General features: G+C 48.6%; 1 protein-coding gene across 1 annotated transcript in view; it reads left to right on the forward strand.

Moving 5' to 3' along the window:
• The window catches only part of PLXNA2 (plexin A2), a 212,657-nt gene that overhangs the window by 85,925 nt on the left and 100,913 nt on the right, over nucleotides 1-25,819 (forward strand). Inside the window, exon 4 of the mRNA XM_004424854.2 lies at nucleotides 10,894-11,028. Coding sequence (XP_004424911.2) covers nucleotides 10,894-11,028 — 135 coding nt within the window. The remainder of the gene's footprint in view (nucleotides 1-10,893; nucleotides 11,029-25,819) is intronic.

Consider the following 25,819-nt stretch of genomic DNA (forward strand, 5'->3'; position numbering starts at 1 on the left):
CTCTGCCGGGAAGTCAGACATACCGGTCAACCGCCTGCGCTGGCTACCTGGCTACTGCTCAAGATTTCAGGGGATGCAGACGTTCTGGCCTCAACTCCCGTCCCTTCTCCTCTGACAGTGTTTCTCAGGTCCCAACTCTGACCACCTAGTCACCACCTTAACCGCCGCTTTCCATCTCCTTGGAGCCAGCGGAGCTCCAGCTTAGTGGCCCTGGAGTTCTCTTCATAGCAGCTCCTTGAGTGTCTGTATAGTACTTTCCTTCCAAGAGCTCTTACCAGTTCGTTGGGGAGCCAAAAAGATCATCTCGACAGAAGCAAATGTGTATAGTGTGTTTATGTACCGGATTCCAGAAGATTTGGTGGAGGGCAGGGGGCTGTGTGCAGCACGATTTCCTCTCTCTACCCATTCTTTTCTAGAGATGGGAAAACAGAGGCCTAGAAAAGTGAAGGCCTAACAGAGTTGAGATTCTGGCTCTTCTGCCTACCAGCTCTGTGACCTTGAGGAAGTTACCTCACCCCTCTGTGCCTCAGTTTCCTCATCTATAACATGGGAATAATAGAGTTGTTGTGATGATTGAATGAGAAAATGTGTCTAAAGCCCTTAGCGAGATGTCTAACAATAATAGAGGTTAAATAAATGTGAGCTATGACTAATCTTCCACTCCTGCCCAGTTCAGCAACAGAGATTCCTTCATTCCCTTAGCTTGTGTTACTATGTACATCATGTAGTACCAAATGCAGTAAGGCATATGAAGCTGTACAAAACATGGTGTCTGTTTTCTAGAAACTTACAATCCTAGGAAAGATAACTGCATGTGTTCACAAGTAACTGTGCCAAGAGACACACTAGGTGCTATGGGAGTTCAAAGGAGGGATCAGGACAGGCTTCATGGAGGAGGTGGCATTTAGGTTGGCCTTGAAGAATGATTAGGATCTAGGAGGTAGCATAAGTTATCAAGCAAAGGCAAGACCAAAAACCTAGAGACACAATTGGAAAATGATGAGAAGGCCCTGTTAGCTAGACCCTTGAATGACAAATTGAAGAATGTGAACTTTTCTAAATTATCAATGGGGGCAATTAAAGGTGTTGTGTGTGTGTGTGCATGTGTGCATGCAATGATTTATTTTTTTTCATATTCCAAAAGTAGTGTATGTTCATCATAAAAAAAATTAGGGGACCGAGATAAGCAAGAGAAAGAAAATTACAAACACCTGAAATTTAAGGATTTTGCATACAGAAAAGGCAGGATCAAATAAGTGTTTTAAAAAGATTAATCTGGCAGTGTTTGGTAGAACAGATTAGAGCAGGAATATGCTGGAGGTAGGGAGATTTCTCAGGTTACTGCAGTGGCACAGATAAGAGGCAATGAAGAATCAGGCCTAGCCTGTTAGCAATGAGAAGAGAAATACAGTGACATGGAGGTGGTCTCCGTTTCTCTCGGTTACGGCACATTTTCCGACCCTGGTGTACCCATGCCGCATGCATTGTTTCAATGACGTGTCCTTTTAAATCTCAGGGAGGGCCGGCCCCGTGGCTTAGCAGTTAAGTGCGCGCGCTCCGCTGCTGGCGGCCCGGGTTCAGATCCTGGGCACACACCGACGCACCGCTTCTCCGGCCATGCTGAGGCCGCGTCCCACATACAGCAACTAGAAGGATGTGCAGCTATGACATACAACTATCTACCGGGGCTTTGGGGAAAAAAAATAAATAAATAAAAATTAAAAAAAAAAAAATCTCAGGGAGTCTCCTGTATTCAGGCAGAAGCCCAGTGTCAGGGAGCTGTGCTCACAAATCTAGACCTCCCTTCCCATCCTTACAGCCCAAAATGCCATCCTCGGTGTTAATGAAAGCAAGAGATTACTGTTCCAGATTATAAAATGCAGGGCAATTTTCCGCCATTGAAAAGAATGAGTTAATTAAAGAGGGTAATAACCCTCCTCACGCCCCACCCTTGGCTCCTTTTCCAGACTGCAGGTGGCCTTCTTTGTCACATGGAGGAGACAGCCATATGATCTATTTTGTTCCCCAGGACTTATCTCCAGGGGCACCCAGCACTTTTTAGATGTAATTTTTAGTCCCAATGCAGGCATTGTCCTCTTGTTTGACTAGGGGAAAACCAAGGCCCCAGAGGGAGGCAGAATGAAAGAGACAGAGCCCAGCCTTGGAGTCAAGCAGACCCAGTGAGCCTTGCTCTGCTACTTACTAACTGTGCAATCTTGTTCTAAACACTTAACATTTCTTGTTCTATGAAACAGGGAGGCCTACCTCCTAGAGTCTTCAAGATTATTCATGTTCATATCTCCAACTTTTTGCACACTGGTTATTAACATGCTCAAAACACGTTCAATTAATATATTGAACTAAATTGATAAAGGGAGATAAGTGATTCAAAAGACCGATGTATATCCAGTCCCAGAAAGTTCTCATTTCCTTTGCCTACTCCCTCCCTGGGAGCGGGATGGGGCATTTCCAAGGTGGTTAACCTGTGTGTCAACAGGCCTAATTCTCACCACACCCCATTCCAGAGCTTAGTGAGGAAGGCTGCACCACCCTTCACATGGACCCTGAAGGGTGGTTCTAAGTCATGCTCAGTTCAAAAAGCCTAAGAGGTTAGATTCTCTCCTGAAACAGCTAGGGCATCCCCGGGCAAGTAACCTGTGTGCAGCACCTTGCGTGGAGAGTCTGAGAGCCCCCCAATCGCTAGAGCTTTGGGTGAACAGAGATCTCGATTTGGCAGAGGTTGCTTATTACTCATTATTAATTCCTCCTCCCACCCCCTTGGCTCCCCCCAATTCCATGCACTCCCTGTGAGTTATTGCTTTGATGCCGTGCGATTTGATTTCATCTGAGGCTGCTTGATACCTCTGTTGTCCCTCGCTGTGTTTATCTTATTGTTTCCCAGAACAATCAAGTGCTTCCTCTGCCCCTGGCAGCTTCATCTTGTTCCCGGAGCCTCCTGACCCGATCAAGTCTTGAGCAGGAGCAGCGTTGACAGGTGGAGCTGGTCTAAGGCCAGACCCCTGTGCTCCGGAACTGCCCAACGTCATTCACCTCTCTAAGCTCTCATCCCTTTCTGGGCCTTGGAGCTCAAAGCCCTCCCTGACCGGTAGAACCAAGAGATTGGATTCTTTTGCTTCTAGGTCTTGATGTCACTCTCCCCTGAGTCGGAAAGGGAGAGGCCCCTTTCCGGGATGGGGGAGTTGATGCCCTTGGAAGTGCGGTTTGTCAAACCACAGGAAGGCGTGAAGCAGAGGCTGCTCCTCTCGGTTCTATGGGCAGCATGGATCCGTGATTGCTTGGCCGTCTACCCCCGGCTGATGAGGAGCAGAGAAGCCACGATAGAAAAAGAGACTCCCACTCTAGCCAACCTCCCCAACCTAACCACTGAAAACTTACCTTACTCATACTAAGTGCTCAGTAAACGTTCACTGCTTCCCCTATCCTTATGAGCCAGGCTCTTCATTCTCAGACTGTTCCAAGATGCAGAAGTCCAGAGAATAAGTGGTTCCTCTTGGGACCTGCTCCCCGCATTCCAGGAGAAAGCCCTCCACGGCCTTCTGAAATCCAGGACCCTCTAGCCCCGTGCACCCCATTGCTAGCCCGTCCACCCCCGGATTAATATCTAGGGCAGCTTCCTAATATGCACAGAAATAGAAATAATTGTACATGGAAATGTCAATCTCCAGTGTCAGCCCTGGTGATTGACCGACAACTCACTGGGGACCAGTGCTGGAAGCATCTGCATGTGTGTGGGAGGGTGTCTGTGTGTGCGTATGCAAGGGTGGGAGCAGCCCGAATGTTCAAAGTTTAGCATGTCTTAGTGGCCTCCTTCCTTTTCACGGACAGGAGGGAACTTTGCCTTGTCTCCCCTCTGCCTCTCCTCTCCTGTCTCAGTGCAACCCCCAGGCCAAGTTATCCAGGCTTCTGTGTCCCTCTCCGATTATCAGAGCATTTAGGGCCAGGCTCCCAGCTGTGCTCCAGGAGCCTCGGCCTGCTGGGCTGTGACTCTGCATGGTTAGTTAACATTTGCACAGCTCCAGGGGGTGGGGTAGGGGGTGGGGGGCAAGCCAGAAGCACCCTGGAAGTTGCTGCTGCTCCTTTGTGTGTGTGTGCACGTGTGTGTGTGCACGCATGCGCAGGGTAGAAGAAGGAAGAACCTCAGAGGCTGAATTTACCAACGACTTCAATCTATAAATAATTCGGGTCATGAAGCTCTACAAAAATAAACTTCAGCATGAATCGTCTCTCTCGCAGCCCGAAATGCACAGCTGCAGATACACTTGCTCATTAACTCACTCCCGAGTTCAGTCTGAGCAGCACCAGGCCTTCTCCACCTTTCCCCTCTTTAAAGGTCTAAACATGTGAACACACACACGCACACAAACGCACGTACACATGTGCACACACGTACACACATGCAGATACACACACATATGTACACATGCACACACACACACGAACACACATATACATAGACACACGCACACATTCATTCACCATGCAAGCCCAGAGTCCTGAGGCAGAGATAAAATCAAGTAATAAAACCCCTTCCTAAGTGAATTTTGGGAGAAAAGGTACCAAGAGCTGATGAAATTGTTGCTGAGCCCTCAGTAACTGCATGTCAAAGGCCTCACCCTCTCTGAATGCTCAGGTCTGAGAGACCAAGTTTCCAAGAAATCTGGGCTCAGACATAACAATAACACTTTTATACTTACATCACACTTTAAATTTGCCAAAGAACTCAATTTCCACTCTTGCTTTTCAGTTTAGGTATCCCCTCCTCCAGGAAGCCCCCACACAGGACCTTCCTCAGTCTGGGTGAGGTGCAGCCTTGCCCTCCGTGTTGGCCTCCCTGGTTTCCCCGGGCAAACCTCCTCTCACAAGGGGTGGCCCGTGTGTTTGTGAAGACAGCTTGGATTGTCCATTACCCCATTCCTCCGGCCTCCTAAGGGGATCCTTCCTCCCAGTGTCCCCCGCTCTTAGCAGAGGCCTGGCTCGCGGTAGGCATGTACTCGATGAGTATTGGACAATACTGAAATTCATAGCTAATAACTCATTTCATTCTCACAACATCCTTTCCGAGCTAGTGAGGACAGGAGTTACCACCCTTATTTGGCAGCTACGGAAACTATTACACAAACAAGTGAAGTCACTTGCCTGAAGTCACATAGCCAATTAATGAGAAAGTTGGGATTAGATCCCAGCCCTCCAGACACGAACCAGTGGTTCCCTCTGCGTGGTCATGCCTCGCAAACCAATCTGTTTCCTACTGAGAGGCCCAAGAAGAAGATTCCCAGTTCTATTGCTCTGCAGCAGCTCTTGCAAAAAAAGAAAAAATACTACTACTACTACTAATAATAAAGTGATATTAGAGTGCCAAATCCCAATCAAGCACTCCATAATTTAGGGCTAACTAGAGAAGAAATACGTGCACAAGAAAACGAGTTTAGAGAGACATGCAGGTAAGCTAGTTAATTGGTTATGCTGATTTGAATTGGATGTTCAAGTAAAGAGGCTGGCATTAATTTCTGTACAGACCTAGCTGTGATTTAAAGGAGAGCTACTAATAAGATTACTTGTTCATTCTCATTTCAGAGAGGTCTCTCCTACCTGGAGGACCAGACAGTACATCTTCCCTGGATCTCACCTCACATAATCCTGCCCCAAAGCCAGCCCTGATAAACTGACTTTTAGCCTCCAAGCGAGGTCCCCCAAAATTAGATTCTGAGTTTATTGTTGTCTCCAGGAAGTAGGTAATTGTCCCACTTTGGCCTTGGGATCTAAAGGAGGAGGAGTGGATGAAGAGAGAATTTGCACTTTCAGTCTACCCATCTGCTCTGTTCTCAGTTGCAGTGAACAGCTGGACTTGCCTATCGTTATCCTCTCTTAAGAGAGTCACAGAGTAGCTGAGAAATCAGGATCCATGTGGGAATCCCAGTGCTACCATCCTTTGGCTGTGCGATCTTGGGAAAGTCACCTAAGTCTCCATGTCTCAAATTTCCTATCTGTAAAATGGAAATTATAATAGTATTTGCCTCAGGGGTTCTTGTAAGGATGAAATGAGTTAATGTTGGTTAAGTACTTTCCACAGTACCTGGCACATTGTAAAAGCGATAGAAGTGGTAGCTATTATTAAATTCTTTGGGTGAATGGGGCCCTTTGAAAATTTACCATGTCCATCCTACCACCTTCAGGAAGGACCACATATAACCATGAAGAAAGGTTATCTCATGTACAGAACCCTCTTGAGAAGGAGGTTACAGCCTCCTGTGGTCACTCATTCTGCAGTCAGGGCTCCCCACAACAGGAATTCTTACTAGATCGAGCCTAAATCTCCTTGTGTAACAGTTTACCCACATTGTGTCATTTGCTGGTCTCAGTAAAGACTGTCACCCTCCACTGTAGCACACTGTCCTTCTTATCATATCTTCTGAGCTTTGTCCAAGCAAAATGGTGCCAGGAGCTTCTGCATGTCTGCTGAGGTCCAGCCCTCCCAGGAGCAGAGGAGCCCAACTAGAAAGACATGTTCAAATGACTCAATTCCACCCATCAATGTCACCTCCCTCCTCTGCCCTGTCCCCTACCTGTTGGACGTCAGGACCTGTGCAGCTCGGTCTAATAATGCCCTTCTCTTGGGCTGGCTTCATGACCTATTTCAGTTTATTGTGTCCTTGTAATCATTGAAACCTGGCCCTGGAAACACAAGCTTAACAGCTGAAGAGAACTGTCACTTTGTGGGACACCACAGAATAGGCTCAATCAGTTGGATTTTAAAATCCCACCTTTGTTTGTGACTCTCTGACAGCCCTCTCACCACCACCATCGTATGTCTGGCAAGGGTGGAGGAGAACTTTGAAACTCAAACCTTTCTATCCAAGACAGAAGAATCTGGGAAATCGTGTGCTTGAACCCTTCTCCCTAGTAGGACCCTTCTCCCTGTCCACAGTCTCCGTCAGCCATGTACTTTCCTCTGGACCACACTGGCTGGGGAGCCCGTTTGAGCCCCAGTTCCACCACGACTAGCTGTGTGCCTTGAAGGGAGGAGCTCAGAGGAGATGGGCACCAAAGCCCTTGCAGGTCCAGCAGTTTTTACAAGTCTGTGATTCGCCTGTGATAGGCACTGAGCAGATTGCTTCTTCCCATGCTTCAGAGAGGAAAACTGAGGCTCAGGGTGATGAGATGACTGATCTGAAAGTGTACCATTAGGGAGAAATCAAGCCCAGGTGAGAACAGAGTCAGACCGGAAACCCGGGAAGCCTGAGTCCCAGACCTATACTCCGCCCACCTCGGAGTGTTGCCCGGAACGAGCAAAGGGAATTAGGGAGGGGAAGGGTCTCTGCTGCCCAGCGGCCTCCCCTGCCTTCTGCCTGCTAGCCCTGCCCCCACCTCATTCCCCTTGACCCCCTGGCCTCCTGGCCCTATTCTCCATCTTCTCTGCCCTCCTGTAAGTATCCTGGAGGGCTACAAAAGCTCGAGGCAGAGAGCATGGGCCAAGGGAGTAAGTGGGCAGGCGCGGACTTCCTGGGCAATAATGCTTCTCTCTCGAGGGATTTAGACTGAATGAAATAGGATAGCTTAGTTCAGGTTCAATACCAAGAACATTTTCTCTTCTGGTTTGGTTTTAGCTCTACCATTTGAGAGTTAGGTAGGTTTGATGCTGGCTTCAACTGATTTATTAAAAGATTGGGGTTGCAGACGGAAAAAAAATCCTGCTAAGGTCTCTGATTCAGGAAAGAGTGAATGGCTGAGATTGGTCCTAACTGGGAGGCAGCAGAGTGTGTGATGATAAGTTGTATTTGGTTCACTTCCAGCTCCAACCTGGTGATGGGTACCATTTAGTCCCAGGGACCACAGAGGGAGGGCCAGACTTGTGGCTTTCCTCCTTCTGACTTTGTGTCCAGGACTTGCCAGGGATCCAGGCAAATGCCCAGGCTCATGGGTTGGGAGGCTGCTGTGCGTGGCAGAGGGTTAACCAGCCTCCGCAGGCAGGGAGATCCTGGGCCGGGCCTGAGGGAGGGGCTGGTTCTGCAGCTCCTGGGGCTGAGTCAGTGTCTTGAGACTTTAATCTCCTTGGAAAGGAGCAGCTGTCACAGGGAGGGTGGTAAGAGGCATGGGACATTTCCCCTGCCGAGGAAGAAGCCGAGCCTCTACTCCCCATTTTACGGAGACAGAAAACTGAGGTCAAGCCAACCAGAAGTCATGACTATCATGCCTTCCCTCTACCTCCTGCAATAGCTGAGAACTTTTGTGATCAAAAGCTACTACATTTCTGGAAGAACCTCATGGAAATTTGGGATCTGTCCATGTAAGAGAGAATGCTGCTTTGAATATTAAGGGGAACGCTTTTAATTGTGGTGCATTTTCCAAAATAGAGACCCTTGTTCTTCCCTCTGCTTGAATCCATAATCAGATTTGCTCCCCCGTGCCGGTGGAGGATAGTAGCCTCAGCCCCACAACATCATCTCTGACCCCAGAGTCTTCCTCTACCCTATGAGAATGAGGTAAATGGCCCCTTGACCCCTCCCCTGGAAGGAGGGGCTTTGGTGACAGTTGCCAAGGCAACAGCTTTGAACAGCAGGAAGCCCCTAGCTAGGCAGAATAAAGGCAAAAGAGGAGCTTAGGGGAGAGAGGAGAATCCAACCCACAAGGAGAGTTACTGGGGTAGGAATGGCTGAGAGTTTCTTTGGTTCCATTGAGGTCACCTCATCTTCAAGCCCAGAGTCCCCCAAGTCACTCACCAAAGCGGGTGAGGACATGGTATCCCTGCCTCTAGGCCCAGCCCCACTGTTCCCACCTCTGAGGTCTAGACACAGGGCCTCAGGCAGGAGTCTGCTATTTCTGCCACTAGGAACTCCAAGGCCACAGTTCCCCACCCCACAATGGGCTCGTGGTTTGCTTCCCACCCACTCCAGTGTAGCCCAACCCAACAGGTGCAGACTGTGCCCAGGATCAGGCCCCTCAAGTATGCAGATTCTCAGGAGGGTAGACAAATATGAATGGAAGCACTGGTCCTAGTCCCCCAAGTCTGCAATAAATAGCGCTCTTGACCCTCCCTCCCTGGCCCATGGGAACTGAAAATGCATCCATTTTTCCATCCTTAAATGTTCATTGTGGCATCAGCCACCAAGCTTGGCCTTTGGGATGAATAAGTCATGGTCTTTGCTCTCAGGAGCTCTCAGTAGGATGGGAGAAGTGGGCAGAGGGAAGGAGATGGTTAGAAGTACAAGAGAGAAATCAAAGGGAATAGGAAGGGGAAGCCTTAATCTTAAAATCTTTCAGAGAAAATGTCTTTTGACCTCACTTTGATTTAGCACTAAAGAGTCCACGATACTTCATCGGCTGGTCCATAGTTCATGTCCTTTCAACAAGCATTTCTCAAGCATTCCCTTTTATCCATCACCAGCTATGTTCCCAGCCCTGTTCTAGTCCTCAGAGGGTTATACAAGAAATAGAATACACATCCCTGCCTTCAAAATGTTGACGAACTTCCACACATGTGAAGCAATTATAGAACCACTTAAGTAGGTGGTCAATACATGTTAGCTAGTACATATACAATGAGCAAATCAATTGATTATAATCCTAGGACACAATGTCTGGTAGGAAAAAAGCCATCAGGGCGAGGAGAAATTAGTGTGGTGGAGAGATTGGGGAAGGCTTCATGGGGAAGTGAGGCTTGAGCTAGAGGGGTTTCAGATAGGCAGAGGGCAAAGAAAAGGAGCCAGGGTAGGGAATGTTGATCAACAGTCAGCTGCTGTGCTGGGAACAAGAAACCTGGGGGTGAGGACACGTTCAAACCAAGGACTCCCAGCCACTAACTTTTTGTATGACCTTAGGGACCTCTCTCTGTGTGGAGTCTCAGTATTCTATATAGAGGTTAGCTTAGATTAGCGTTTCTCAAACCCCCGGACCAGCAGCATCCATATCACCTGGGAATTTGTTAGAAATGAAAATTCTCAGGCCTCATTCCTACTGAACCAGAAACTCTGGGGGTGGGCCCAGCAAAGTGGTTTACCAAGCCCCCCAGGTGACCTCAGGGCACGCTGGTTTGAGAACCACTGGGCCACATCAGTGTGTCTAGACCCTGGCCGCTCATTAGATTCACCTGGAGAGCTTTGCTACCCAGAGAAGATGCCTAGGCCCTAGGCACAGAGATTCTGATGAATGGATCCAGCCCTGGCATCCATATTTTTTTAACCTCCTCAGATGATTCTGATGTGCAGCCAGGGCTGGGAAGCTCTGGACCAGATGGCATCAGGTCCTTTCTGACTTATTATCCTGAGATGGGCTCTGAGAGACTGAGCCAGGATCCCTGGCTCACCAAAATCACTGGGTGGATTTGAACACATTCGGTGGATATGTCTGGGGGCAGAAAGACCTTCCTCAGATCCTAAAACCTTGAATCTCTTGATGACCAGCTTTTTGATGGTTTATGTGATTGTCCCACCATTCTCCTTACCTGCCTAAGGCAGAAACACTGTGTGCAAATGTTGACTCTCCTAACCCAAAGACAGATAAGTATGCATAAGCACACACTCACTTGCACACACACTCATCACTGTGCTGTAAATATATGTAGACACACACAAGAATAACCACATAGGGATATTCAGAATCACATCTAAGGGCATATAGGCACATACAAATAAACTCATCAGGAAGCCCAGACCCAGCACGCTCAGACCGTTTGGGAAAGGATTCCTCATGGTGGAAACTGGGCTGTTTGAACTTAGGAGCACCTCTATCTTCCCTGCAACCTAGCCTGGTTGAGGGTGGCAATGGGGGCAGGATGGGGGGATTATCTTCTGTAAATGATCTGCTCTAGGCTGAGGCAGCTAACCCACAGGGGACTGCTGAGTACAGATGCTGAGGACACCCTTGTTTCTTTCGCAGATTCGAGCCGATGGGCCCCCCCATGGCGGGGTTCAGTACGAGATGGTCTCTGTGCTCAAAGACGGGAGCCCCATCCTCCGGGACATGGCCTTCTCCATCGATCAGCGCTACCTGTACACCATGTCTGAGAGACAGGTAACTACCGACACCAATCCCTCCTTTTCAAAGCCCAGGAGGACCTAATAACCTGTGACCTTTGTTCAGAAGCTGTTCCATCTAATAAGAGAGAGCTCTGGGCTTGCTGCTTGGGTGTTCTGGGAGAGGCAGAGTTCCTGGAGGCTTTTGGGGGAGCCAGAGAGAAGTAACTGAGGCCAGCCACTTCCCGGAGGCCTCTCTCTGGGCCACAGACCCTGTCTCAGTGCATGATGAACAGCCCCGCAAGAATGGGCCAGACTGCATGGAGCAGCTGGGTGTGATTAGAAGGTAGATTTACTGCTCCAGGGCCCACAGAGTCTGCAGCTCAAGGGAGCCAAAGAGGTGTAAATAATCCAGGCCTCCAGGCTGGGCTCAATCCTGGGAGAGACGGACCCAAGATAGGGCTCCAGAAGGAGATAAAAATCTTGGCCTGAGTCTTAGACTGGTGCAAGGTAGAAGCCGGCCAGGTCTGGGAAGCTGAAGGACTGCCCTCAGAGATGGGGAACCCTGAGAAAGAAGCGTCTACCCTCTGCTGGGTAACAACTGAGCACGTTCCCCACCCTCTCAGATGGAGAGTTATTCCTCTGGACTCTATTTACTTTGAATACGTGTGAGCAGAGAGAAGGCAAATGCAGGGAGAGCCGTGGTGAAGGGGAAGAGGAAGAAGCAGGGAAAACAGGATTCACCAAATCAGTGGAGATGCAGAAAGCAAAGCCAAGACCTTCAGAAAGGCTAGTTCCTCCCATTCAGTCAGTGAGTCTCCAGTTGTTCAGCAGGAGCAGCGGTCTTGGCATTGACCTCAACGTGGTAAGTAAGATAAAGGCCAAAGAAGGAGAAAAAGGATTGTGAATCTGTCCTGGTGCTGAGGACACTGACTTCCCAGCAAGCGTTCACGAGGTGCCTCCTAGCTCATATGTCATTCTCAAAATAATCTGCTAAGATTCCAGGTGTCTTTGATCAGCATCACCCTGCCCAGAGGTCTCTTTCGCTCCTTTCTTTTTGAATGAAGAATTCTGAATCCGGGGACGAGGGATGAGTAGAGGGAGGACAGAATGGGCACATGACAACATAAGGGAAGCAGTGACGCAGCTCTAACTTGAGAATTACTTCTTGAGAAGAGATGACACAAATCATATGCTAATTGCATGCAAATTGCATCCAGATCCTCTTGAACCCACCTGTCTTTTTACCTTCTCTTGTGTGGCCCCTGCGGTTGAGGCATAAACAGGTCCAGATGGGAATTTGGTAGAGCTGGAGGAGGCTTTGCCTAACCTGGAATAGGTAAGACAGTCTTGGAAATAAACACTGACCTATCATTCAATAAAACATCGCTGGGTCCTAAAAACACCCATTTCAGGGCACATAGTTATTGGGAACAGCATGCTGGGAAAACATCAAAATGAATGGGACTTGGTCACTACCCTTAGGTTGCTTACAATCTAACGAGGGAGAGAGACACATACCCAGATTATCTGTAACATTAGCCTGTAGTCTGTAAATGCTCTGCTTTTTCTTCCTATTTTCCTTTGTTTATAGACAAAGGTTATTTTTTAAACAAAAATAGTAGATGCTTAGCATACAAATTCAAACAATACACACAGAAAAGTAAATAGAACTAGTCTACAAACCCCACTACCCAAAATGTAACACCCTCTTAACATTTGGTGAGTACCATTCCAGACACTTCTGCAGGAATATATACAGATAGGAGAGATGGATAGATGGCAACCTAGATAGGTGGATAAATGGATGATCAGAGGGATCAAAGAGACACACATTATACATGATATTTTCAAAAGACATTACGTGTGGCTGAGGACCAGGCAGGTAACTCTGGGAAAAAGCTCTTTCCTGACTTCTCTCAACCCAGTGAATTGGAAAAGCAGAAATAGCAAACAGAACTGACCAATGAGACCTTAGTGGAACTGAGAAAATGCCAAGGCACATATTTTGGCTGCATGCTTTTCCTCAAATGGGATGCTTTCTGAAATTGCATTCAAAATGTAGCCAAAGTAGAGGGCCTGGGTCAGGACTGGAGGCTCATGAGTGGCCTTCAGGGAATATAATGACCTCTTGAAACCGTATCTGATGTCGCCTCTAAGAGCATTAGCTCTGGCTAAACCAAGTGTCCACATAGCTTATATCTAAATATCCTCTCCTTCGTCTTTATCTTCTGCCTCAGCTGCCCAATTCTTGTCCATCTGCACCAAACAGAGGGGTTTAGGAGTAGCCAGTCATGCTGAGCAGATATAGGAAGAATTTGAGTTTAATGCCACGGGGCTGTATCGAGATATTAGTCAAAGTGAGATAGTTGAGGGAGCTCTCTGTGCCTGGTAGAGCTGTGATCAGCAGGCAAAATCTAAGGGAGATTTGTGGTGGAGCTCTGAGGCCTGTCACCTGGAGAGCCGTAAATCGTGTAGAAATAGGTAGCCAGGTGGTTTCACCAGGAGCTGGGTCCAGAGACGAGGGCCGGGAAGAGCTCAGGGGGGCCGTCTGTCTGAGGCTGAGCACCTGTGAGGACAGAGTCTTCATAGACAGCTCAGACCTCTTCAAGGAAACAGTTGAATGTGTGGCAAGAGAACAATCAATGAAAATGAAGTCAGATGATCTGGGTTCTAGTCCAGCTTTTGCTATAGCCAGAAGTATGGCCCTCTCACAGCTTCCGTTTCCTCTCTTTTAACATAGAGGAATTGCATTGGGTAATAGGATTGTCTCTGCAGTCCGAAGTCCTGATTCGGGTCCCATCTCAACATCTGATATCCGGATGGCCTCAGACAAGTCACTTCACCTCAGTGTGTTTCACAAGGGTCAACGTGAGGCTCAGTGGAGATAATAAATGAGGAATTTCTTTCACGCTGCCTCACACGCCACACAGATACTCATCCTTCAGATTCTCTGTGGCCCCTTCCAGCTCTCAGCCATTACGATTCCGTTACTTGGGAGGGTAGCGACTACGAGTGGTGATTAGGAAGAAGGTAAGCAGCAGTGTGGCACCGCCCGGGGGCCTCAGGCTGAGCCAGGCGGCCTATGTTCTAGTCCTGGCCCACCTCTAACTAGCTGGGTGACCTAGACCCTTAACTCCTCACCTTTAAAGATGGAGGTAATAAATCTAACTCTAGAGTCTCTTTCAGGTCTTAAAGAGACTTGGCTAAGATCTTGGGATCTGGACTCTTCTCCATCTCCAGTAGCACAGTAGACAGTCTTGAGGTTAGACCAAAAGAAGAACTTTCTGAATGAGAGTTTTATGAGGCTATGTGTGCTCATACAAACTTCTTCCCTGAAGGTGAACACTGTAGAGAGAGTAGAAATGCTGGCTGGTCATGGATAAGTGTATTCCTGTTTTGAGGCAGTGATTTAAGACTTTGAAGTTCTCTAAAAGACCTAAGACCTTATAAGACCTCATGGCAATGGGGTTTCCCATTACTTTACAATAAATCTCCAGGCAGCCTACTCTCATCCTTGTCTTCACCTTGTCCCCAACTCTTGTCTCTCTGTCCCCCTCCCCCGCTCCCAAATCATGGCACCTGTTGTATCCTTGATGCCATCTGACAGTAGGGCCAAGTCCCTTGTCTCTAATTCTGCCTAGAGAGGTTTTCGTCTCCCCATAGAGCTAGACCAATCCAATATAACTCATGGGCACTCTCTCTCTGTTTCTCTCTCAGTTAATTAAAAGTAATTAAGAAATAAGACTAGTAAGAAGTGTTGGGTCGTTAGTGCCACTGCCTAACAAGTCGATGTTAATATACTTTAATAGAGCTCAGGCTGGCCAGTCCCAGGGGAAAATTTGGGAACTGGCTCCCCAATCCTGCTAATTGCCCAGGTGCTCCACTGATAGGATGCCTGGCTCTTCCCTAGAAAGCCGGCCCCAGCTTCCTCAACAGCGAGTCGACCGACAGATGTTGTGGGCGTGAGTACAAGTCGCTCCCATATCCTCAGTGTCTAATGGAAGTCAGACAGCGAGTCCGGGGAAAATCAAGCTATGAGCCAAGTGAAAAGCCAAGCAACAAGATGAAAAGAAACTTGATAGCCCCAGTTTCCACCCAACTTGTCAGGCTGGCCACTCCCAGTAAGGGAATATAGCTCAGTATTCAGGGTAGATGGGAAAAGAATATGGGGATGGAAGCAATTATTCTATTTTATACTTTAATTAGTTTGAATTAGCAGAGGGAATAGAGGCATAAAATGATCCAGCGAAGGGTGAAATGGAAAAAGGGAGTCACAGTGGCGAATGGCTCCGTGCAGGCTGGAAAGGGCCTTGGGAACAGCAAAAAGGCTGGCGATGGGGAGTGTGTGTGTTAGGGTGGGTGGGGGCATGGGATGCTGCTGTCTATTTCAAGGCCTGGAGAGGCACTATAGCATAGTGATCAAGAGCTGGAGCATGGGAGTCAGACCAACCTCCACTCAATCCATAGCCACTTACTAGGCATATGGCTTTGAGAAAGTTATTTCTCTTCTCTAAACCTCAGTTTCTTCATCTGTACAATAGGCCTAATAATGCTTACTGTTGTGAGGATTGAGAGAATATACATAAATTACCTAGCACTGTGTGAGACATAGTCAGTGCTTTCAATAAGTGGTAGTGATTATTATCATTATCGTATTGTTAGTAGTAGTAGTATTAGAACTTCTGGGATCAGAGAGCACTAGAATCATCTCCATTGTAAATTATGGCTGAGACAGAGATCCCAGTCTCAGGCAAACACCTCCAACCTGCCATTCCTGCTGCTCTCTGCCAAGGGACACCACAGAAGCCTCTGGGCTGGCTGAATGACAGCGTCAGGCTGAGTTGCTCATAATCTGCTATTTATTTTTAAAATCCAGGAATGTGCCCAGCAGACTAAACAGTCCTGCTCCCCTCGATACATGTGGAGGCAGCCCTGGGGCCATGTGTGAGGCACAGGAGGCTGGTATTGCAGGCGTCTGTGGACAGAAGGGAGGGGGACCCTGAGCCCTGGTCATCCCCCAAGCCTTGAGGACCCTATCTGGCTGCATGTGCAGACACTTGGCCAGAAAGGGGCTATCCATGGGACTTTTCATTTCTGGCCTCTCCAGGTGAGTAAACCAAGTCTCAAGCTCATTGCAAAAGATGAGGCCGCCATTCTCCAGGTAGTGGGCACTCAGACCCTGGTTTTGAATGCCCTTATGTGTGTCAGTAGTCAGCACACTATTCTGGTTATTTATGGCTATGTAGCAAACCACTTCAAAATTTAGCGGCATAAAACAACCATTTTTATTATGCTCACAAACTGTGTAAGCCAGGAATTCAGACAGGCTGCACCAAGAGAGGGCTTTTCTCTTCTCTACAACATCTGGAGCCTCTGCTGGGATGACATGAATGGATCGAGGTGACTAGAATGACTAGGGGCTAGAATCATTTGGAAACTTCTCCTCTCACATGTCTAGCAACTGGGAACTAGAAGTCTGGAATCAGCTGGGACTATTGACCAGAGTGCCTTAAACAAGGCCTCTCCATGTGTCTTGGGCTTCCTCACAACATGGTGGCCTCAAGATAGTCAGACTTCTTGAGCATGGCAGCTCGTGGCAGACATGACAGCTAAGCGGTCTGAGAGTGAGTATTCCCACAAATAAGGTAAAAATATTATTGCCTTTTTTATGACTTAGGCTTAGAAGTCACATGGTTCTCTCTTCTACCTGCCTCTTCACTTCTCTATTGCCAGTCACCCCAGATGATTCTGATGCATGTGCCCATGAGCAGACTTTGAGAAACAAGGCTCAGGGAAGATAAATACATGGTTTCTTGTCTCCCAGGGTCATGAACCACAGAGCATCAGAGCTGGTAAGGACTTCAGAGATCACCCATCCTGACCCCAGATGGGAAATAGGAGGCTCACAGAGCACCATGCAGGTTAGCTGCCCTTTCAGCATCATGCAACACCCAAGTCCAGAGTTATCAGAACTGGTTTGATTTTCCAAAACTCACAGGAAATGCCAGTAGCTTTAAAGGTTGCTGTGGATTTGCTGAAGGTTGCGTTGAGTCCTAAATGAGGCCCTCAAAGGTCTGGGGGCTCTGAAAGTGCTTCTGAGAAGCCTCTGAGGGAGTCCGTCAAGAGCAGGATCACACTGCCTGGAGAGTGCCCAGACAGTGGCGTGTGGCTTTAAAGTGTTCTCCTGGGCGGTCTCTCTGTGGCAATATTGCATCAGCCCACTCAGAAGGTGGTCCTCCTCGTGATCCACCTTCTGTTAGCAGGACAATGGGACTTCACCCCCGTGGATTACAGGAAACTGACTTTTTAACCAAGTAATTTAAGAGAGTTGGGGCAGGAAGAACTTTGGCATGGAGTTATTAGAAACAAAGATTATTTGGAAAAGATGGTGAAGCCACCCTTCTCTGAAGGTCTCAAGTGCTGGGGAGACACCCCCACCCCCCAGCTCCTTTCATTGGTTTAAGACCTTGTGCAGGGCGGGGAGGAGGGATGGAATGACAGCCCAGACCCCTCTAGCGTGCCATCCCAGCAGTGTCCCACCTGCTTTACCAGAGAACTAATTTTGATTTCCTTGGTTTGGGGTGGAAGGCCTGTCAACTACAAACCTGGACCTAGGACCCAAAATAAGAAGCATTTTCAAAGGGCCGATTGTGACACAAAGGTATTAAGTCTCCTACCTGTGGCCACAGCTACTGAAGTGCCAAGCCCCTGAGGCATCTAAAGACTTGGAGAAGGGAAAGAAAAAATGTGGGGCACCACACTTCCAGATGTTCCCTGCTCATTTATTTTGACATCTCAGGCTATTATTTTGATTGTGCACATTTGTTTAGTCCAGGCGATAAGGCTTCCCAGGGCGCAGGCAGAGCGTGCCAAGGTGTATTTTTACAAGGCGGTGGAAGTCTCAGTAACAGGAGCCCTCCCTTCTGCCTGGGCTGGGAGGCCTGGGCTGAGCCACGGGGGAGGAGGGAATGTGAGATGCAGGAGCTGGAGGAGAGCCTGAGGGACTTTGGGGAGAATTACAGAGTTTGCGGATTAGGAAAGTGAGGATAAGCGAATTTCTGCTGTACTTTTGTTTTCAAATGTGTCACTTTCAGTCCGAGCCTTTGATGCACATGTGTTTCTGGTTAAGGATGCAGGACCCCAGTGTGGCCGAGGAGCTGAAAGCACTCATCTCAGGGCCTTTCCCAAAGGAGGGGCGGAATCCTGCCTCCTTGGGGAGGAGGCATAGGAATAGTAACCACCTCAAGCCTGAGTTTTGATTTTTTCCTCTTTTCTCCCCCCATTTCAAATGTCAAGGAACAAAGAGGCTGACACGGAGCTGATTCTCTGGCTATTAACAGTCTCATTGGAGCATTTTTTATAAATATTTTCACATGAGGGAAAGGAAATGCAAACCCACCCTATTAATCAGACGCTTGGCTTGTTGTATTTAAGAGAGAAAACTCCAGCCTCTTATTTTAAAATCCTTTGGAAAGAAATGATTGAACACAATGCCCAAGCTGGGAGAATGGGTGCCAAACTAACTCATTTCTCCAAATGGGCAGGGGGGCTGGAGACTTTCTCTAATCCTTGGCAATGGATTTGATTTCTCTGTCTAGTTAGGTATTGCTGAATGCTGACACTCTGACGGCCCAGAATGAAGATCCTATGACTGAGAGATGAGAATTTTAGTGCCCCAATACCAGAAGGAAACTCTCCCCTTATTTTAAAGATGAGGAAACTCATGCTCAGAGAGAGGACTCACTGGCCCCAGTCATCGTCTGAATTGCCAGAAGAACCAGAATTAATCCTAATTAACGTGATCCAGCCCCGCATTCTTTTCCCAACTCAACAATGCTTCTCTCAGCATAGGCAAAGAAAGAAAACTAGTTGTGTGTAAAGACTTTCAATTAAAAAAAGTTAAAAACAACCTGGGCCCAAGAGAGTCCCTGAAGATGTTCCCAAGGGTCAAATTAAAATAGGGAAAGATTTGCATCTCATTTGCATACATCCACTCATTCATTCAACAGACCGTTAAGTGTGTACCGTGTATAATGCATAGAGCTGTCCACTGACAAGTCATTTGCATATGCAGATATAGATAGGGCAGTCTATCTAAGTAGTATTCCAGCAAAGATCTTAGAAATAGGCTGCCCCAAAGATAGCTACCTTTTGATTTCTTTCTGCTCTTTTCAGTGCAACAACAGCACTGCTAAATGTGCTTTTGTGTAGAGATAAATAAAATAGAATCCCTGCCCTCAGGGAGGTCACATTCTGGAGGGAAAGAATAATGTATAGATAAATTACAATATAAAGTGAGCAGTGCCATAGCAGAGCTATACAGCTTGCTCCATGATTGAAGTAACTTATACCAACCAGGGAGAGACCTATCCTTGTCCCTCCATACTTGGGGTCACTCAGAGGACTCACCCTGTCCCCGACACAGCAATCCAGAGCTAGTTGAGCCTCAGAGATTATCTAGTGAAGAGCAGACCTTTATTTTTTAGATGAGGACTGGAGATCTGAGGGAGAAGGGGGGGTCTACCAAGCCAGAGTGTGAAGAAGCAGATAGTGATCGATGATAGACAGTTTCCTGCCCCATGAAGAACGTGAGCTCTAGACTCTGCCTGCCTGACTCCACCATTTATTGCTGTGTGACCTTGGGCAAGTTGCTTTACCTCTCTGTTCTTCAGTTTCCTTATCTGTAAAATGGGCATAATTATGACATCTGCTTGAGGGTTAAATTAAACAAATTAATACATAAAAAGCACTCAGAAAAGTCCCTGGCACATATTATTACCTGCTTAGTAAATGTTGGTAGTAGTAATTATATTTTTACAGTTGTGCCCTGGTGTATAATCACCAGGCCAAGCCCTGCAGATCGTGCTCTGCATAGAGCCACACCTAAAAAAGAAACTTAACTCCCCTGCCTCACCTCTGAGCTCTACTTTATTTAAGATGTGTTGAAATCTAACTAACATTTAGTTCGTGTTTTTCTTGTTTTAATTTACAAACATGACCCCAGCTAATCCAACAATCCCATGAGATAAGTAGTATTGTCCTGGCGTTTTTTACCGATAAGAAAACTGAAATTCTATCTGGCTAAGTAATTTGCCTGGGGCCACCAAGCTGGCAAACAGCAGGGCTGGCCCTTCAACCCCACACTTCTGAAGCCAAATCCACTCCTCCTGCTTCCTGAGACGGCGCCCCCTGGCTGCCGCGTGGTGCAGCAGGCACCTCCCCTCCTGCTCCCTCTCCTCCGGCTCCAAATTCAGGAACGGGCTCAGAGGCAGCTTTCAAGGCTCCAGGAGACCAACACAGACTCACATCTCCTCATTTGACACCCCCAAAGAGACCGGAGCAGTGCACTGTTTTGTTTAAAACACAAGTAAAGGGAAGTGAGCACTGCCCTGGGCCTTACATGAACAGTCACAGGATGTGTCTCTGGTGGTGAGAGTGGAGGGAGAGAGAGCACAGTGCCTGAGGAAGTTACTGCTGCTGTTTATCCTGTGCAGCAGGCCAGGCGCCTCACGAGCATTATCTTGACTCCTACGACAACCTCGAAAGACAGGTGTGATCGCCCCCATCTGACACATGAGGAAGGCTCAGCAAGGTTAAGTGACCTGAGCCAGGCCGTTCATAGGACTCTTAGGAGGCAGAGCTAGGGTTGAGGTGCATGTCTGTTGGTTGCAAAGTTGCAAAGCTCCTGCCCCGCCCGCCTTCTCTCCACCACTGAGAAGGCTTATCCGGGGACCCCAGTGGGTGATGTCATGACTCCTCTGCATCTCTACCTCCATCCACAGCTCAGCCTGTCGGGCAAAGGAAAACCTTTGCAAGGAGGGCGAGTGCAGAGCACGTGAGAGGCCTTGCACCAAGGCCCCAGTTCAGCCTCCCCGGTGCAGCTCCAAGTGTGAACCAGGCAAACCGGTATTGGCTCAACCGCTGGCCCTTAACCAGGGGTTCTTAGGCTCTGGAAAGCTTTCTGTGCTCGCCATCTTGAGTCTTATCCAGCCAAATGCAGGGGCCTGTGGTGACGCCCCAGAACTCTGCAGCCTGCTTTTTAGCTCCTTCCCGGAGCTCCCCCTCGCGCTCTCTGTGTTGAGTTTCTGTAATTGAATGTGTTTTATTTAGACCATAACAGTTAGTGCCACTTTGGATTTCCAATTAGGCTTCAATCAGAAGCCGAGAGTCTGATTCGTTTTGTTGTTTTGATCAACACAAAAGATGGCAACATCAGAGGAGCCGTCGTGAAAAGTTATTTCCATCCACTGATGACTAGGACAGTTGCTGTGATGTGAAGATACAGCTTCAGAGGTGCCGAGAGATGCACCAGGTGTCAGGGAAGGGGGAGGGAGGACGGGGCAGTCAGCGAACCCTTGGAAGGAAGCACGATTGAAGTTCTGAGGTGATGTACTACATCGTCTCCCCCAGAGCAGGTGGGGAGGTGGGTGTGGGGCATAGGTGACTTGATGAGGCTCCTTCCTGTGTGGGTAAGGGTCCTGGGTACCCCTGCAGGAAGGGAAAGGAGTTGGTCTCCACTTCAGCTGGTTTCTCACACAAATGGCTCAGGCCTTTTATCCAGGAGAAGCTCCATGAACACAGGGTTCCCATGAGGCGGGAAGCTGACCATGGATCGATTTCTCCAGAGAAAGTCCTCTGAGCTCCTCAGCCAGAAGTGACCAGCTGTGCTGGTTTGAAATATTGGGGGGGCTTTTCCTCACTGCCTGTGAGTTCTGGCCAGCTGCTTACACATGCTGCCCTCAGACAAGGTTTTTCTCTGGGGACTGGTCCCAGGGACAAAATTAAGAATCCAACTTGGAGCTGCTGGGGAGTTGGGGGGAGGGAGGTGGAGGGACGGCAGAGGGGTGGGGAGTTGGTAAGTTAGGATTCTGCCATTGGTAAAACATCCTATAGTCCCACCAGTGCATCTGAGTTAAGGCCGCCTGGAGCCTCAGTTTCCCCAGTGATAAAATGTATTTGAATGCCCCCTGTGGCTGTGACATTTGGTGCATTCCTTCTGGCCATGAATATGTTTCCAACAGTGGCTGTGTGCACGGCACTTGGAGGCTGACCCAGGTCTGGGTGTGCGTGTGCTTCTGAGGACAGGGGTGTGTGGGCGGTGAGTGAGAGGAGAGCAGGCGTTCCTGTGTGTTCTGGGGGTGTAGAAGGAGATCCGCTCTAACACAGCTCCTTCATGCAACAGGGCAGGGTTGTGCTCGCTGGGGGAAGAGCAGGTCCGGGCTCCTTCTCCTCAGGGCTTGCTCTGTTTTCAGAGCCCCGCTTGGCTGCATTTTTCCAGCTGGCCCTTTGATCTTTCTGTAGCCTGCCCAGCTCAGGGCCCCAGCATCTCAGCCACGTTCTCCACTTCTGAGTTTGCATGCCACAGGCCACATAGCTAAATTCCCTGAGCCTTTGCCACTCTGCATGGAGTAACCTTTGTCACTCGCCCTCCAGGTTATCCCCACTCCTCATCTCTGCAAACAGGTTGGGGTTTGAAATTTGCACCAGGTGGAGGGAGAAATGGCTGTGTCATCAGCTGCTGGTGGCTTAGCAAACAGTCTGGGTTCAGCCTCTGTCCCTTAAGTAATATTTAATGATGAGAAGAGGGAGATGGGCAGAGATGAGAGTCAGGCAGAGGGAAGATTGGAAAGAGAAAAATGAACAGAGCTGAGAAAATGTCTTAGTTAACCACTCAGCCACTGAGTAATTCATCAAACAATCTTTGAGGACCTGTTGTGCGCCCAGAGCTCATCCTCACAAAATCACATGTACACCAGGAAAACACTATTACAATACAGTATGCAGAGTGTGGGGAATATGTGAGAGGATGCTACCTGAAAAAGCCTGTGAGTCAAGGAAGGCTTCCTGGAGGAGGCGATGCCCTAGGTGAATTCCTGAAAGGGGAGGGATTCACCAAGTGGAATAAAAAGCAAAGGAGCATTTCTTAAGTGAAGGGAAAGCATGGAGGCATGAAGAGTTTGGCATATTTAGGGAATATTCCCCCAGATTTGATATTGTTGGGGCTGAAGGCAAGGATTAGGAGGCATCAACCTTTGAAGAATATCCATAGCACACAGGGGACCAGCCTTCAGGTAGGCTCAACCCACCTACCCTTACCAGGATGAGAGGAGCCTGGGCCCAAAGAGAAGCGCTTCAGCCTCCGCCAGCTCCTGCTGCTACAACATAGGACGTGGGAGAAAACAAGCATGCACCTGGCTCCCCGTGCTTCTCCTTCTCTGGCACAAGCCCACCAGCAGGCCCCCTGGGCAGGCCATGGATCTAAGCAGCACAGTCAAGAAAAGGGATGCCAGGGCTGGGCAGAGCCCACTGTGGTAGCCCTTCAGATCAGGCCCATCCCGCCCAGGACAGCCACTTCTCTGTACAGCGAGGAAACCTCCGTCCATCTCAGGTTCATAGGAAGAGGAAAAGAGACATAGTGAACCCGTTTTGTTCATTCATTTGGTCATTGCAACATTTCTTGGTGGCAGAGACCTTGCCTCTCTGGGCTGCTTCTGTCTCCCCAAGAGATCGTACAGTGTTTGGCCCTTACTAGGAGCTCAAAAGGAGGGAGACAAGAAGGAGAACATACAGAAAGGAGACATCATAGGATAGTGTGAGGAGCTCATCCTTGGGGGCAGAGCCATATTCAAATCTTGGCTCTGCCGCTCTTCAGTAGGGCCTGGCTTATCCTCTCTAAACCTCAGTTTTCTCTTCTGTAAAGTGGGGATAACAATAACCCTGCCTAATAGGGTTGCTGAGACCATTAAATGACTAATCTCTGCAAAGTGCCTGGGACAGAGCATGAGCCAAACCCAGAAATGGCTCCTGCTAAGCCCTGGTCCTTCTCTCTGTTCTCTCAGGAGCTCCCTGTTGCACTGCCGCTGAGCCCCCCACCACTAACATGTTGCTCATTTTTCATCCTTAAGTCATCTGCCAGTTGCATCTATTTCTAGCCTCTGTCTTGTGAGACAAGAATAAGGAAGGGAAACAGATAACTGCAGAGGCTCATTTGCCAATTGTCAGCTCCTGCCGTCAGCAGAGCTCTCTGTCTGCTTCTCCCTGGGTGCCTGGAAAAATCATTGTGACCTTTTATTTACTGGTTGATCTAGTCAGCTCTGGGCTCTGGGTCTCTCTGCCTCCCCCCTCTCCAGCCCGCCCCCAACATTGCCCAGCGCTGGCTCCCTGCCTCCCAGGCCCCATCACACTGCAAGATGGGCAAGCTACGCTGGTCCCTCTGAGCCTCCCTGTCTTCATGACCAGATTCTTAAAAACCTGTGGACACAGAGAGGAGGAAGAACCAGAATTATTGATCTCTCCTGCTGGATCTTCCTGCCAGGGAGGATTTCTGCTGCTGATCTTCTTCTTCAGGCCTCTTCATCTGTGCCCATTTCACTGAGGAGCTAAACTGAGATTTAGGCCAGCAACTGACCTGCCCCAGAGTTGCTCAGTGAGTCAGCAGCATTGCCCAGAAGAGCGTGTGTTTCTCCCAGCCCCTCATCCCAGAGTTTGCCCTTGGAGCTTTACCATGGGCTTCTCTTTTCATCCATTTCCCCTCAACCTCTACCCCTCCCTGCACGGCCTCCTGGCCTGGCTAGCCTGCCATGGCCAGCAGCTATTTCTGCTTTGCTTTCTCCTTCCTCCCTGAGCCCAGCCATGTGTTCACTGACAGCCCCTTGGAGCCAATTGGTCTGAGGTGTGCAGCCCCGGAGGGCGTGGGGGTGGTGACAACAATAGTGGTGACAAGGAGACAGAGATGGCTAACGAGTAGGTGCTGACAAGAAGATATACCACAGAGGTCCCGAGAGGCCAGGAATGAGCCAGGCAGACCCAAACTACCCATATCTTGATTGGCCACAGGAGTTAATCGGGTATGCACCATGTCTGTGTGTGTGTGAGTGTGTGCTCACGCACACATATGGGTATGATACACATATCAGCTTCCAGAAAAAATTGTCCAAGGTAGAATATGGCTTCTTACTCCATCGCCTTCAGGCCGTCTGCCTTGGACTTCCCAAAGCCTTTGTGGCCCGTCTCAGAATTGGCCTCCCTTTGAATTTGGGGAAAGGAATTTTAAAAGCCTCTTGGGTAAGTCAGCTCCCTGCTTTCCAAGCTCTCTTCTTGGCCCTCGCTGTCAGCATCAATTTTCTACAGGGAGTGATTTAACCTTCATTTATTCATTAATTCTTTTCTCCCCTTAACTTCATTAGGTAAGATTTATAAAGGTGCTGAATTGGAAAGGTCACCTGTCCCTGGGCCCAGGACACAGTGTGCCTTCATCTCCTCTCATGAGCTTCCTTCCAGGAGTGCTCTGGAGACAAGGAGGGGAGGGGAGGAGCAGAGGAGAGAGCAAAAGCAGAGCCTCCCCAGGAAGGCAGGGCACGCAAGGGGATGCCACAGATTCTGAATGCGTTCCATGTTACGCGCTTGCTTGCTGTCGGGAGGCCCGACAGCATGGGGGATGGGCAGGCTCTGTTAAGCATGTCTGGAATCCTGGCTCCACGTCTCACTAAATTGACCTTTGCCAAATTATCTAATCTCGTTAAGCCCACAGTTTCCTTTTAGAAAAATTGTTGGTAATGATAGATTGTGCTTCATCATCAGGTTGTTGCAGAGTTTAAACGAGGTGATGTCTGTAGAGCACTGAGCACGGTGGCCGGCACACAGCAAACACTCAAGAAGCAGTAGCTTTTTAAAAAGATCTGTAATTGTCCTGGTCGAGCCCTGGCAGTCGTTAGCTCAGTAACTGCTGGAGACTGGTACGCAGGGAGTCTGATTCCTTCGAGAAGAGAAAGCCCACGTATTCCACGATTGATCCCATCTCCAGAACCACAGGAAAGCTTTAGCTTGTGGAGGAGCCAGAAAGAACC

The sequence above is a fragment of the Ceratotherium simum genome, chromosome 2 (assembly GCF_057802395.1).
Source record: "Ceratotherium simum simum isolate JZ-2026a chromosome 2, ASM5780239v1, whole genome shotgun sequence".
In the NCBI taxonomy this organism is placed as follows: Eukaryota; Metazoa; Chordata; class Mammalia; order Perissodactyla; family Rhinocerotidae; genus Ceratotherium; species Ceratotherium simum.